Source organism: Oncorhynchus nerka, linkage group LG19 (assembly GCF_034236695.1).
Source record: "Oncorhynchus nerka isolate Pitt River linkage group LG19, Oner_Uvic_2.0, whole genome shotgun sequence".
Classification (NCBI taxonomy): Eukaryota; Metazoa; Chordata; class Actinopteri; order Salmoniformes; family Salmonidae; genus Oncorhynchus; species Oncorhynchus nerka.
Window position 1 is genome coordinate 6,437,145 of NC_088414.1, and position 14,209 is coordinate 6,451,353.

General features: G+C 42.8%; 1 protein-coding gene across 1 annotated transcript in view; it reads right to left on the bottom strand.

Moving 5' to 3' along the window:
• LOC115147147 (collagen alpha-1(I) chain-like) overlaps positions 1–14,209 on the bottom strand; it is a 71,224-nt gene that overhangs the window by 40,251 nt on the left and 16,764 nt on the right. The window contains exon 2 of the mRNA XM_065004600.1: positions 1,044–1,740. Coding sequence (XP_064860672.1) covers positions 1,044–1,097 — 54 coding nt within the window. The 5' untranslated portion in view covers positions 1,098–1,740. The remainder of the gene's footprint in view (positions 1–1,043; positions 1,741–14,209) is intronic.

The window sequence follows — 14,209 nt, forward strand, 5'->3', positions numbered from 1 at the left end:
CTGTCAACAAGGCAGAGTGGGCAAAGCTGTCAACAAGGCAGAGTGGGCAAAGCTGTCATCAAGGCAGAGTGGGCAAAGCTGTCAACAAGGCAGAGTGGGCAAAGCTGTCAACAAGGCAGAGTGGGCAAAGCTGTCATCAAGGCAGAGTGGGCAAAGCTGTCATCAAGGCAGAGTGGGCAAAGCTGTCATCAAGGCAGAGTGGGCAAAGCTGTCATCAAGGCAGAGTGGGCAAAGCTGTCATCAAGGCAGAGTGGGCAAAGCTGTCATCAAGGCAGAGTGGGCAAAGCTGTCATCAAGGCAAAGGGTGGCTACTTTGAAAAAATCTCAAATATAATAAAAAAAAAAAATTGTTTAACACTTTTTTGGTTTCTACACGATTCCATATGTGTTATTTCATAGCTTAGAAAATAGTACAAATAAAGAAAAAACCCTGGAATGAGTATGTGTTGCCAAATTTTGACTGGTACTGTATGTCTGTACTATTATAGATGACACTTGTACCATGTTTCACCATGAGCGTCTCAAAACTCAATCTGTATTTCGTATTATTGTATCATTGTTCAAACTCTAAACTCTACATCACCATGGCCAGGAGCCCATGAGACCATAATGTATTCTTGCTTTACAGGAGAAGGTGCTTCATCACTGCAGTCTTCACGACTGCAGAGCCGTTTACTCTTCATTCATGTTCTCTACAGCCGGGATTAATCACAGTAATGGTGTCGAGTGATCCCAGGCCTTTATAACAGACAGATAGCCAGGCTGAAGCTCCAGGACCAAGCCAGACGGGGCCAGATGTTGCTCCATCTGGGTCTGGTTCTGAAGGATCTAAGTGGTCCGGTCGGTCTGGCATTGTAAACCAGGCAAACCTCTGATTGGGCCGGATAGCAGAGCTTCATGCCCCCTCCATCAATTAAAGAGGCTTGTTGATGTGATTGCTGTGACTAATGCGGTAATGAAGGCATTGACACTTGGTGCCAATTTGGAGCTGTGGAGTTGCTAATGTGAAGAGAGGAATATGAAAAATATCAGAAGACACTTACCTCCTTTCCTGGGGGCCCCATTCTGCCTGGGGGCCCTCTCTGGACCCTATACATCTGACCATCAGAGCCCAGAACCAGGTCCCCTTCTCTGGATACGATGGTCACAGTGCCTGAGCGCTCTGGTCCTCCTTCCACAGTGATAGCACAGTCAGGGTTTGGGTCAGGTTGGGTGGGGATGTGTGGTGGGTCTCCTCTCCTGAGTGACAGCTTCTATAGGGGTGGCAGGGGGCACTGAGGTGGGGGCGAGGGCGGTCTGTGAGGGGGTCTGGGGCCCCTCCACCTCCTGCCTCAACAGGTTAAAGTCTGGGTGCTCCGGGTCCAGGGGGGTCTTTATTGGAGTCTTAACAATGGAAGGCTTCTTCGAGGAAGACACAGGATCCAAATCAATAATGATGTCATCCGAGGGTTTCCCGGGAAACAGGCCAATGCCCTTCCCTCCAGAGTCTGCCGTCTTCTTGTCCGTGGTGATGTTCTCGTCCAGGACTTTGGAGGAGGGCTCAGGCTTGCCCTCATGGCTGTCCTTAGGGCCCTGCCTGCTGGGTTTCCACTGAGGATTAAGGTGTCCTCCGTGGAGATTTGGATCAGCCAGGTCTGTGTCTTCGTCCACCACAAAGACGTCTCCTCGTCCCACCATACCTTTCTGGTGGGGACCCGATGTCCCGTCCCCACGCTGACTCCCAGTCTGCCCAAACACATCCTATGGAGACACAACACAAACACAATTGATGTATTGTGGTGCTGAATAGGAATATACACTGAGAAACAGTAGGTACACCTTCGTAATATTGAGTTGCACCCACTTTTTGCCCCCTTTTGCCCTTGGTGTCCTTTGGCTGGTGGACCATTCTTGATACACATGGGAAACTGTTGACCGTGAAAAGCCCACCAGCATTGCAGATCTTGACATACTCAAACCGGTGCAACTGGCACCTACTACCATACCCCATTCGCTTAAATATTTGGTATTTTTTGTCTATTTACCATCTGAATGAGACACATACACAATCCATGCCTCAATTGTCTCAAGGCTTAAAAATATATATTTTTTACCTGTCTCCTCCCCTTCATCTACACTGATTGGAGTGGATTTAACAAGTTACATCAATAAGGGCTCATGGCTTTCACCTGGATTCACCTGGTCAATCTATGCTTTGTACACTCAGTGTATGAGATTGGTTGTTAGCAATTGATGTTATTCTTCAATAACACAAACTCCAAAGCAAATCAGGGGGAGAAAAATAGGTTTATTTGAGAAGGACAAATCATAGATGTTATGCTGGGAGGGAGATGTTCAGTCTCCCCTGTCCTCAGCTTTTCTCCACAAGGAACAGGATGCCATTTATTACCCCCCACCATAGCCTGGGGTTGACCAATCAGAAGTTCTTGCAGTACAACTGGGCCAATGGCCAAATAACAAGTATCCTGCTCCCGACTCAATGTACCAAACATAGCACATGTAGGACATGTAGCTCTGAGTTCAGGACTGACATTCCACAGATTCTAAACAGCTGTTCAACTGAAACCCAACTCCTATTTAAATCCTGATATTTAGCGCCCCCAGTCCTGATCTTCTGGATTAGGTTAGTTATTTCCTCAAGAATGATCAGGGATGTAAGTACAGCATTAGGCACCAATAACAGCACATGTACCCTCTTGTGCGGACAGAAGATAATCAAGGGCCAAACGATTTTGCATCGCCACAGTCCGAATGACAGCCAGTGATTAACTCAAGACTCTCAACTGTTCTATTAGCAAAGATTTCACAAACAGTTAGCCATATTAATAACTTCCCGGGCTATTTTATAAACACCATATGAGGCAATCGCAAAGAATCTCCAAGTTTCTGTATTCACACGTTTATGACAGTGTGAAAAATGGGAATTCACAGAACGTCTTACATGGGGTACTACATATCCCACAATCCCTTGCCACAACTCTGGTAAACAGGAATTAGGCATAGGATCCACAGATGAAGTAAGTCCCATTAGGAGCTATCCTACCATTATTGATGATGGCATATAAAGTAATCATAGTGCCTTTACTGAGAGTCAATTCAACAGACGTTAGACATTCCGCAACCTTAGTACTGTCACAGGCAGGTAGGTCTGTTGTCTGATCACACTTACTCTGTCCTACTTTGACAAACGCGTACTGGTGCAGTTGAGACAAATTCAGAGAGAGTGACCTACTAAAACATAACCACCCAACAGGGGCATGTGTAATAACTAGGTAAGGTGGTCGATGATTAGTGTCATTGGTAATCTCAAATGAAGGAAGGTACTGCAGAACTAGGGACTCTCGCATGTTGATACTCAACATTCTCACCCCAATTAGTACCAATAACCCCAATAATACCAATTAACATCTCTCCATATACACAACATTTCACTCTGGTTAAAAGGAATATCCCTTAATGAATTAACTTAATGAACTGCCCACGATGTGAATGGTGCACACGTACAAACTCAACAACTTCTTCTTCTGATCGACTACTGTGGCATCGTGTAGAGAGCTAGAAACCCGAGTGTCCCTCATCCTGCTAAAGCATCTCTGTGTTAGAAATGGAAATACCACCCACATCCTGTATTAGGAGGAAACTCACAAGGAAAATACTTTCAAACATCTATCACTTGTCTGCAAGACAATAATATTAAATCATCCTTTTATCAAGGTAATCATTCACCAAGTCCTTTAAAAGTGACCAGCTCTTCCACACTGGTATCAGTCCCACTTAGATAACTATTAGAAATTATGTTCTGACAGTCTGCCGGTAATGAGGAATTCTTCTTCTGTTCCACTGGTTGCACTTCACCCATGATCTTGTATCGTTTCATGTACAGTCCTTGAATCGAAGGATATTGCTTCAGCTTCAGACTGTAAATTCTCATAATCTGTAATGAAGGAAACAAAAAAGCGAAAGTGACATCCTGGTTTCAAGAGAAATTGTAGATTTCCCTAAGTAAGCATGTCCTGATTCTCAGGAAAAAGTTGGACATTTCCCCTAGATATCCCTAAGTAAGCATGTCCTGATTCTCAGGAAAAAGTTGGACATTTCACCTAGATATCCCTAAGTAAGCATGTCCTGATTCTCAGGAAAAAGTTGGACATTTCCCCTAGATATCCCTAAGTAAGCATGTCCTGATTCTCAGGAAAAAGTTGGACATTTCACCTAGATATCCCCAAGTAAGCATGTCCTGATTCTCAGGAAAAAGTTGGACATTTCCCCTAGATATCCCTAAGTAAGCATGTCCTGATTCTCAGGAAAAAGTTGGACATTTCACCTAGATATCCCTAAGTAAGCATGTCCTGATTCTCAGGAAAAAGTTGGACATTTCCCCTAGATATCCCTAAGTAAGCATGTCCTGATTCTCAGGAAAAAGTTGGACATTTCACCTAGATATCCCTAAGTAAGCATGTCCTGATTCTCAGGAAAAAGTTGGACATTTCCCCTAGATATCCCTAAGTAAGCATGTCCTGATTCTCAGGAAAAAGTTGGACATTTCCCTAGATATCCCTAAGTAAGCATGTCCTGATTCTCAGGAAACAGTTGGACATTTCCCCTAGATATCCCTAAGTAAGCATGTCCTGATTCTCAGGAAAAAGTTGGACATTTCCCCTAGATATCCCTAAGTAAGCATGTCCTGATTCTCAGGAAACAGTTGGACATTTCCCCTAGATATCCCTAAGTAAGCATGTCCTGATTCTCAGGAAACAGTTGGACATTTCCCCTAGATATCCCTAAGTAAGCATGTCCTGATTCTCAGGAAACAGTTGGACATTTCCCCTAGATATCCCTAAGTAAGCATGTCCTGATTCTCAGGAAACAGTTGGACATTTCCCCTAGATATCCCTAAGTAAGCATGTCCTGATTCTCAGGAAAAAGTTGGACATTTCCCCTAGATATCCCTAAGTAAGCATGTCCTGATTCTCAGGAAACAGTTGGACATTTCCCCTAGATATCCCTAAGTAAGCATGTCCTGATTCTCAGGAAACAGTTGGACATTTCCCTAGATATCCCTAAGTAAGCATGTCCTGATTCTCAGGAAACAGTTGGACATTTCCCTAGATATCCCTAAGTAAGCATGTCCTGATTCTCAGGAAAAAGTTGGACATTTCCCTAGATATCCCTAAGTAAGCATGTCCTGATTCTCAGGAAACAGTTGGACATTTCCCTAGATATCCCTAAGTAAGCATGTCCTGATTCTCAGGAAAAAGTTGGACATTTCCCTAGATATCCCTAAGTAAGCATGTCCTGATTCTCAGGAAACAGTTGGACATTTCCCTAGATATCCCTAAGTAAGCATGTCCTGATTCTCAGGAAAAAGTTGGACATTTCCCTAGATATCCCTAAGTAAGCATGTCCTGATTCTCAGGAAACAGTTGGACATTTCCCTAGATATCCCTAAGTAAGCATGTCCTGATTCTCAGGAAACAGTTGGACATTTCCCTAGATATCCCTAAGTAAGCATGTCCTGATTCTCAGGAAACAGTTGGACATTTCCCTAGATATCCCTAAGTAAGCATGTCCTGATTCTCAGGAAACAGTTGGACATTTCCCTAGATATCCCTAAGTAAGCATGTCCTGATTCTCAGGAAAAAGTTGGACATTTCCCTAGATATCCCTAAGTAAGCATGTCCTGATTCTCAGGAAACAGTTGGACATTTCCCTAGATATCCCTAAGTAAGCATGTCCTGATTCTCAGGAAACAGTTGGACATTTCCCTAGATATCCCTAAGTAAGCATGTCCTGATTCTCAGGAAACAGTTGGACATTTCCCCTAGATATCCCTAAGTAAGCATGTCCTGATTCTCAGGAAAAAGTTGGACATTTCCCTAGATATCCCTAAGTAAGCATGTCCTGATTCTCAGGAAACAGTTGGACATTTCCCTAGATATCCCTAAGTAAGCATGTCCTGATTCTCAGGAAAAAGTTGGACATTTCCCTAGATATCCCTAAGTAAGCATGTCCTGATTCTCAGGAAACAGTTGGACATTTCCCTAGATATCCCTAAGTAAGCATGTCCTGATTCTCAGGAAAAAGTTGGACATTTCCCTAGATATCCCTAAGTAAGCATGTCCTGATTCTCAGGAAACAGTTGGACATTTCCCTAGATATCCCTAAGTAAGCATGTCCTGATTCTCAGGAAACAGTTGGACATTTCCCCTAGATATCCCTAAGTAAGCATGTCCTGATTCTCAGGAAACAGTTGGACATTTCCCCTAGATATCCCTAAGTAAGCATGTCCTGATTCTCAGGAAAAAGTTGGACATTTCACCTAGATTTCCCTAAGTAAGCATGTCCTGATTCTCAGGAAACAGTTGGACATTTCCCCTAGATATCCCTAAGTAAGCATGTCCTGATTCTCAGGAAACAGTTGGACATTTCCCCTAGATATCCCTAAGTAAGCATGTCCTGATTCTCAGGAAACAGTTGGACATTTCCCCTAGATATCCCTAATATGACGACTGCAGTGTACAACATAGAAAGCTTATCAGGTTCTGATCATCTTACTATGCTTCTTCACCCGAGATTGGCCCCCGATTGCTAATCAATCAGTTCTTTATTCTCCAAGCTCCGCTTTGTCATCAACATGGACAACCTTGCAAAGAATGACATGTATCCATCGTGATTTTCCCTGGACTTTTACTGATGACCTCGTTATGAGCAAAACATGATAAGGACCTTCCCAGTTTGGCCCTAATGTGTCAGTCACATATATGTTTACCACCATCACCCACCGTCCTAGCTCTACGTCATATTCCCCATATATATATTCGTAGTCCAAATAGCATGGTTCTGAACTGTAGATTCCAGCATCAATCTTCATTGGAACAATAGAAATTAATAATAGTTTGGTATGTTTCATATCTGTCTTCGTCTCCCCCCCACTCCTGTTGCTCTCATCTTCTTGCCCGTGTACTGAGGACATATATGTTATGTTTCATATCTGTCTTCGTCTCCCCCCCACTGCTGTTGCTCTCATCTTCTTGCTCGTGTGCTGAGGACATATATGTTTTGCATAAGATATGGGAAATACACTGACTTCAGCACCCGTATCTAGTAAAAAAAATCTACTGCAAAAGAGTTTGTTTAAACATTTTAATTTTTTTTTGCCCTTTTTCTCCCCAATTTCGTGGTATCCAATTGGTAGTAGTTACAGTCTTGTCTCATAGCTGCAACTCCCATACGGACTCGGGAGAGGCGAAGGTCGAGAGCCATGCATCCTCCGAAACACAACCCAACCAAGCCGCACTGCTTCTTGACACAATGCACATCCAACCCGGAAGCCAGCCGCACCAATGTGTCAGAGGAAACACCGTATACCTGGTGACCTGGTCAGCGTGCACTGCGCCCAGCCCGCCACAGGAGTCGCTAGTGTGCGATGAGACAAGGATATCCCTGCCGGCCAAACCCTCTGCCCAAGCATTGTGTCGTTGGGGCTGTTGTCTTGATTCCATTTTCCCTTAGACAGACCCTTCTTCTCCTGGCCACTTCTCATAAAAGCACATTTTCTTTTCCGGCATTCTCGTTGCTAGTGACCAGAAATTCCGCAACAATGACACACACCAGGTTTCTTTTTTACTGACCGAATAATGTTGTTGGTTTCACTTGGAACCTGCACAACTCTGATACTCACGTCTCGTGGATGCTTAAACGTTTTTGACCATTCATCCAGATGTTGATTTATGTGTGATTACGGTCTCTAGAAGTTTATCTTTACTTCCTTTTACAGCCTGTGTTCGATCTGGTTGGCCTAAGACATCGTTCGTCACTGCTGTCAGAATCTGTTGACTCAAAGCCAGGCAGTGCTGACCAGATGGTTGAAAGGTGATCTGCCTTGCACAACTCAGTGTGAGACTAGATGGATTGGTGAACAGAATTTCTCCTTTTAAGGCTTTCAAACTATCTTTATCTCTCTGCAATGTCATTATATTAACTTCAAAAGTTGTATAATATATATCTCTATGTTTATATATTTATTTATCCCCAATATATACAGTTGAAGTTCGGAAGTGTACATACACCTTAGCAACTCAGTTTTTCCACAATTCCTGACATTTAATCCTAGTAAAAATTCCCTGTCTTAGGTCAGGTAGGATCACCACTTTATTTTAAGAATGTGAAATGTCAGAATAATAGTCTAGAATTATTCTCTTCAGCTTTAATTTCTTTCATCACATTCCCAGTGGCTCAGAAGTTTACATACAGTCAATTTGTATTTGGTAGCATTGCCTGTAAATTGTTGGGTCAAACTTGGGTCAAACGTTTCAGTTAGCCTTCCAAAAGCTGCCCACAATAAGTTGGGTGAATTTTGGCCCACTCCTCCTGAGAGAGCTATTGTAACGGAGTCAGGTTTCTAGGCCTCCTTGCTCGCATACGCCTTTTCAGTTCTGCCCACAAATTTTCTATAACATTGAGGTCAGGGCTTTGTGACGGCCACTCCAATACCTTGACTTTGTTGTCCTTAAGCCATTTTGCAACAACATCAGAAGTATGCTTGGGGTCATTGTACATTTGGAAGACCCATTTGTGACCAAGCTTTAACTGATGTCTTGAGATGTTGCTTCAATATATCCACATCATTTTCATTCCTCATGACGCCATCTATTTTGTGAAGTGCACCAGTCCCTCCTGCAGCAAAGCACCCCCACAACGTGATGCTGCCACCACCGTGCTTCAAGGTTGGGATGGTGTTATTCGACTTGCAAACCTCCCCCTTTTTCCTCCAAACATATCGATGGTCATTATGGCCAAACAGTTCTATATTTGTTTCATCAGACCAGAGGACATTTCTCCAAAAAGTACGATCTTTGTCCCCGTGTGCAATTGCAAACCGTATTCTGGCATTTTTATGGCAGTTTTGGAGCAGTGGCTTCTACCTTGCTGAGCGGCCTTTCGGGCTATGTCGATAGGACTCGTTTTACTGTGGATATAGATCATTTTGCACCTGTTTCGTCCAGCATCTTCACAAGGTCCTTTGCTGATTTCCAGGATTGATTTGCACTTTTCGCACCAAAGTACGCTAATGTCTAGGAGACAGAACGCGTCTCCTTCCTGAGCGGTATGACGGCTGGGTGGTCCCATGGTGTTTATACTTGCGTACTTTTGTTTGTACAGATGAACGTGGTACCTTCAGGCATTTAGAAATTGTTCCCAAGGATGAAACAGATTTGTAGAGGTCTACAATTTTGTTTCTGAGGTCTTGGCTGATTTCTTTTGATTTTCCCATGATGTCAAGCAAAAAGGCACTGAGTTTGAAGGTAGGCCTTGAAATAAATCCACAGGTACACCTCCAATTGACTCAAATTATGTCAATTAGCCTATCAGAAGCTTCTAAAGCCATGACATAATTTTCTTGAATTTTCCAAGCTGTTTAAAGACTCCTTTAGCAGCTTGAAAAGGCAGTGTTCCTTTGTTAGGAGAGAGAGCTTCTTTGTATGTCCCGTTTTGGTCTGGTAAATTTGTTGAAAGTGTTTTTGTAGCCGCTCCTGAAGAGGTAAGTGTATTCCATAGTACCTAGTGTTTTTGGTTTATTTAAATTGTTCCCTAAGTTTGAATAATTCTGTTTAATTTGTTCCCAGGAGGGGAAGGGGAAGGCACCTTGGGAGTGTTTAGGCAAGAGGCCTGCAGGCATACATATATCTGTAGTATTTACTCGGTCTTGGCACACTAGGTAAGACATGGGCAGACCACCATTTTGGTTAGCGCGCCAGGTGGTGCTAAGAATAGGTAACCAGGTAACCAGTGGGTAGGCAGGTAAGGTAGGAGAGGGGGAACTTTAACTTTCTTTGTTTTGGTTCCGTCCAGCCCCTTTTCCCAACCTTACCGTGTGAAGGAAGAATAAATTCCCTGTAAACGGTAATATTCTCTGCCTCTGTCATCCTTACCCGCACCTACAATCAAATACCTTTTTTCACTCCACGGGGAGTTGAGTTGTAGCAGGGTGTTGCGTTCCCTCCAAGAGGCGTACGTAACATGTTATGCTGGGAGGTAGATGTTCTGTCTCCTCTGTCCTCAGCTTTTCTCCACCAAACAAAGGAACAAGTTGCCCATTATAATCCCCCACCATAGCCTGGGGTTGACCTATCAGAAGTCCTTGCAGTACAACTGGGCCAATGGCCAAATAACAAGTATCCTGCTCCCAACTCAATGTACAGAACGTAGGACACGTAGCTCTGAGTTCAGGAGTTACATTCCATAGATTCTAAACAGCTGTTGAACTGAAACCCAACTCCTATTTACAATTCCCTATTGACCATTAGTTAGGGGTGCAAAGGGTCAGAAACTTTCTGGTAAATTTCTGTAATTTACCCAGAAACTTTCCTTGGGAAGTTAAGCCTGGGAATTTTGAGAATTTTTGCTTAAATTCATTAAAAAAAGTTAGCTTATAACAGTGAACCTTTTTTTGTGGGATACACAAGGAAATTCTAGGTATTGTGGCATATTTCGGTTAAACTATTCCCAATTCAAAGGACTTGCAGCCCTCTGCATGCAAAGTGCATTCTTCCATCACATGTGCAGTGCACCTTTCCATCACATGAACAGCTGATTCTCAAGATCTTGCACACTAATGAGATGCTATTGAGTATACACTACTACACTGTCTGAGCCAAGGAGTACATGCTTTCTGATAAGTTTTGATTACAATACTGGGCAGGGTGAATATATTTTATGACATACATGATTTTTTGTTAAATAGTAGCCTACAGCAAAGTGTTTAAATAATTTCTAACAATTTCTGCTAGTTAGTTTTTGCTACCATGTGGGTTTTAGCTTGCTTGAGCCTGCTAACTGAGGAGTGTTAATTCACCTGTTTCCATACATGTTTCATTTTAAAACATTTATCTTACAAATGAGTTGCTTAATCTAACTGTTTAACTATTTATCTGTACATGGAATTGTATTTGGTATTTGTTTACTCATTTTTTTCTAATCTTTACAGGAAAATGCCATGCGCCCTATCTATGTGGAGACATTTCACAACAGCTAATGTAGAAGCAAAAGCTGTGCACATTTGCAAATACTGTGCCAAATCATATGTGAAGAATGCAACAAAGACGCAGAATCATCTGGCCAAGTGCATAAAGTTCCCTCAGCGCTCACAACAAGCAACCTCTGACAAAAGTACCTCTACTTCTATTCGAGGGGAAAATGATGAATCAGACACCTTATCGATAGCAACAGCTCATGGTCCTCCTGGAATCAGAAGTTGTTTTGACTCAATGGAGGAACGTAGTCAGAGAAATGCTGATGAATGTCTTGCTCGAGCTGTGTATTCAACTGTTTCACCTCTGATGCTCACAAGAAACGTGTATTGGAAGAGATTTCTGAATGTTCTTTGCCTAGCATACCCCTCCAACCAGACATACTTTGTCTACTCACTTGCTGGATGCAGAGTTCAACAGAGTTCAAGTGAAGGTCAAGCAAATCATAGCGAAAGCAGACTGTATTGCAATCATCTCTGATGGGTGGTCAAATGTTCGTGGAAAAGGAATAATTAACTACATCTCCACCCCTCAACCAGTATTCTACAAGAACACAGACACAAGGGACAACAGACACACCGGTCTCTTCATAGCAGACCAGCTGAAGGCAGTCATCAATGACCTTGGACCACAGAAGGTATTTGCACTGGTAACAGACAATGCTGCAAACATGAAGGCTGCTTGGTCTAAAGTGGAGGGGTCCTATCCTCACAACACACCCATTGGCTGTGCTGCTCATGCATTGAATCTGCTCCTGAATGACATCATGGCACTGAAAACAATGGATACACTACAAGAGAGCCAAGGAAATGGTTAGGTATGTGAAGGGTCATCAAGTTATAGCAACAATCTACCTCGCCAAGCAAAGTGAGAAGAATAAGAGCACCACATTGAAGCTGCCCAGCAACACCCATTGGGGTGGTGTTGTCATCATGTTAGACAGTCTCCTGGAGGGGAAGGAGTCTCTCCAAGAAATGGCCATATCACAGTCTGCCGATATGGACAGCCCCCTCAAGAGGATCCTCCAGGATGATGTATTTTGGGAGAGAGTGGTAAGCAGCCTGAAACTCCTGAAACATATAGCAGTAGCCATTGCACGGATTAAGGGAGACAATGCCATCCTGTCTGATGTTCAGACTCTGCTTGCAGATGTAAGAGAAGAAATCTGTACTGTCCTGCCCACTTCAATGTTGCTCCAAGCAGAGGAAACTGCAGTTATGAAATACATCAAAAAGCGCAAAGACTTCTGACTGAAGCCCATATACACAGTAGAGTACATGTTGGACCCCAAGTATGCTGGCAAGAACATCCTGTCTGGTGCAGAGATCAACAAGGCCTATGGTGTCATCACTACCGTGTCTTGCCACCTTGGCCCGGATGAGGGCAAGGTTCTTGGCAGTCTGGCGAAGTACACTTCCCAGCAAGGGCTTTGGGATGGAGATGCAATATGGCAGTCGTGCCATCATGTCTAATCAGCCACCTGGTGGAAGGGACTTTGTGGAACTGAGGCTCTTTCCCCTGTTGCCTCCATCATCCTTCAAATCCCACCAATATCAGCCGCCTCATAGAGCAACTGGTCCTTGTTTGGGAACACACACACCAAAGCACGCAACAGGCTGACCAATACAAAGGTTGAAAAATTGGTGGCCATCCGGACAAATTTGAGTTTTTTTGAGCCTGACAACGAGCCATCCTCAACGAGGTTGGAAAGTGACAGTGATGTTCAAGAGGTGGACATGGAAGCCTCAAGACAACCAAAGCTTTAGTTTCTAGACTATCATTTTACAGATGTATATTGAAAATGTCTGTGGGAGATGCAATGGATAGGTCAATATTCCCTTTCTTTTGTTGTTCAATGAAATCATCCCATGTGAAGAGTCAACTCATTTAATTAAAGTTCAATTCGTAACTAATTAGTTAAAAAAAAAATTGATTGGAAGGATTTACTCATTTGCAATTATGTCTACTTATGATAAGGTAAAACATGTATGTTTCTGTCTCCATATGGTAAATATATCCAATGCAAAAAACACCTACATTTAAATGGTATTCATTTGTATATATGAAAAAAATAAAATAAAAAATATACAATGAAAAAAACACATTTAATTAATTTGCATATACTGTATGTCCGTTAATTCCCATATTTTCCCACGGGAACTTTCCACCTCTGAATATTCCCCAAAATGTACAACCCATTAGTACTCTATTTAGTTTAGTATTCGTGTTCTCTCATCCTCTGCGTTGTGTATTTATCTTCAAAACATTCTTATAGTTGGATGACAAACACATTTCTCAGAGACAAAAGCTGTTTGTCTGTTTATTGTTTTGTATGTCTGTGGGGTAAAATCTGTTTATTTCTTGTTGTGTATACGTAACTTGTGGTGAACTGTGGAATTTGTTTTTACAAAACCCCAAAATATTTCTCACAAGATAATAAACAACATTGACCCATATATCAATCACGCTGGTTGAATTGGTCTTGTTCCTTATCAACAGGAAGCCAAACTGTAAAACATTCATAAAGTTAGAGTTGACAGCACCCTGAACTGCAGTACTACCTGTAGGCTACCATCATGCCCTATTGACTCCCCTATCTTTCTACACCTTTCGCATTCAACAACCTCAGTGAACACATCTTAAGAACTGTGTACTTCCCTTCCCATTTTAATAACACATACAATATCATTAGCAACTAACTGCCTTCCGAGGTAAAAGTGAAAACTCCTCCAACAAAACAACAACCTGAAGTTACATTCGCTTCCCTCCCTTCCTGTGCACATATCTAGCCCAGGAGAGGGTGTTGGGCATGGGGGAAAGTACAGAAGAGCTGGATGTGTGTGTGTGTATGTGTATTTCAAGTTTCAAAGTTTACTAGCCACGTGCACAGGATACAACAGGTGTAAAAGAGTACAGTGAAATCTTTCTTGAGAGCTTTTTCCCAACAGTGACGATAATACAGATAATAATAAAACATTTAATTAAAAAACACGAGAATGAAAGCAGGTCAGAGCCAGTGTCACACCAGCCTTCGCTTTGGCTCCGACTCCCTGTCCAGCTCAGGCATTTGGCAACACCGGCCTTCTATCTGCTGCCGAACCTGCTGTTGGCAAACACCCTTCACTCATCAAAACAGGACTTGTCTCGTTGTCACGACTTCCACCAAAGTCGGTTCCTCT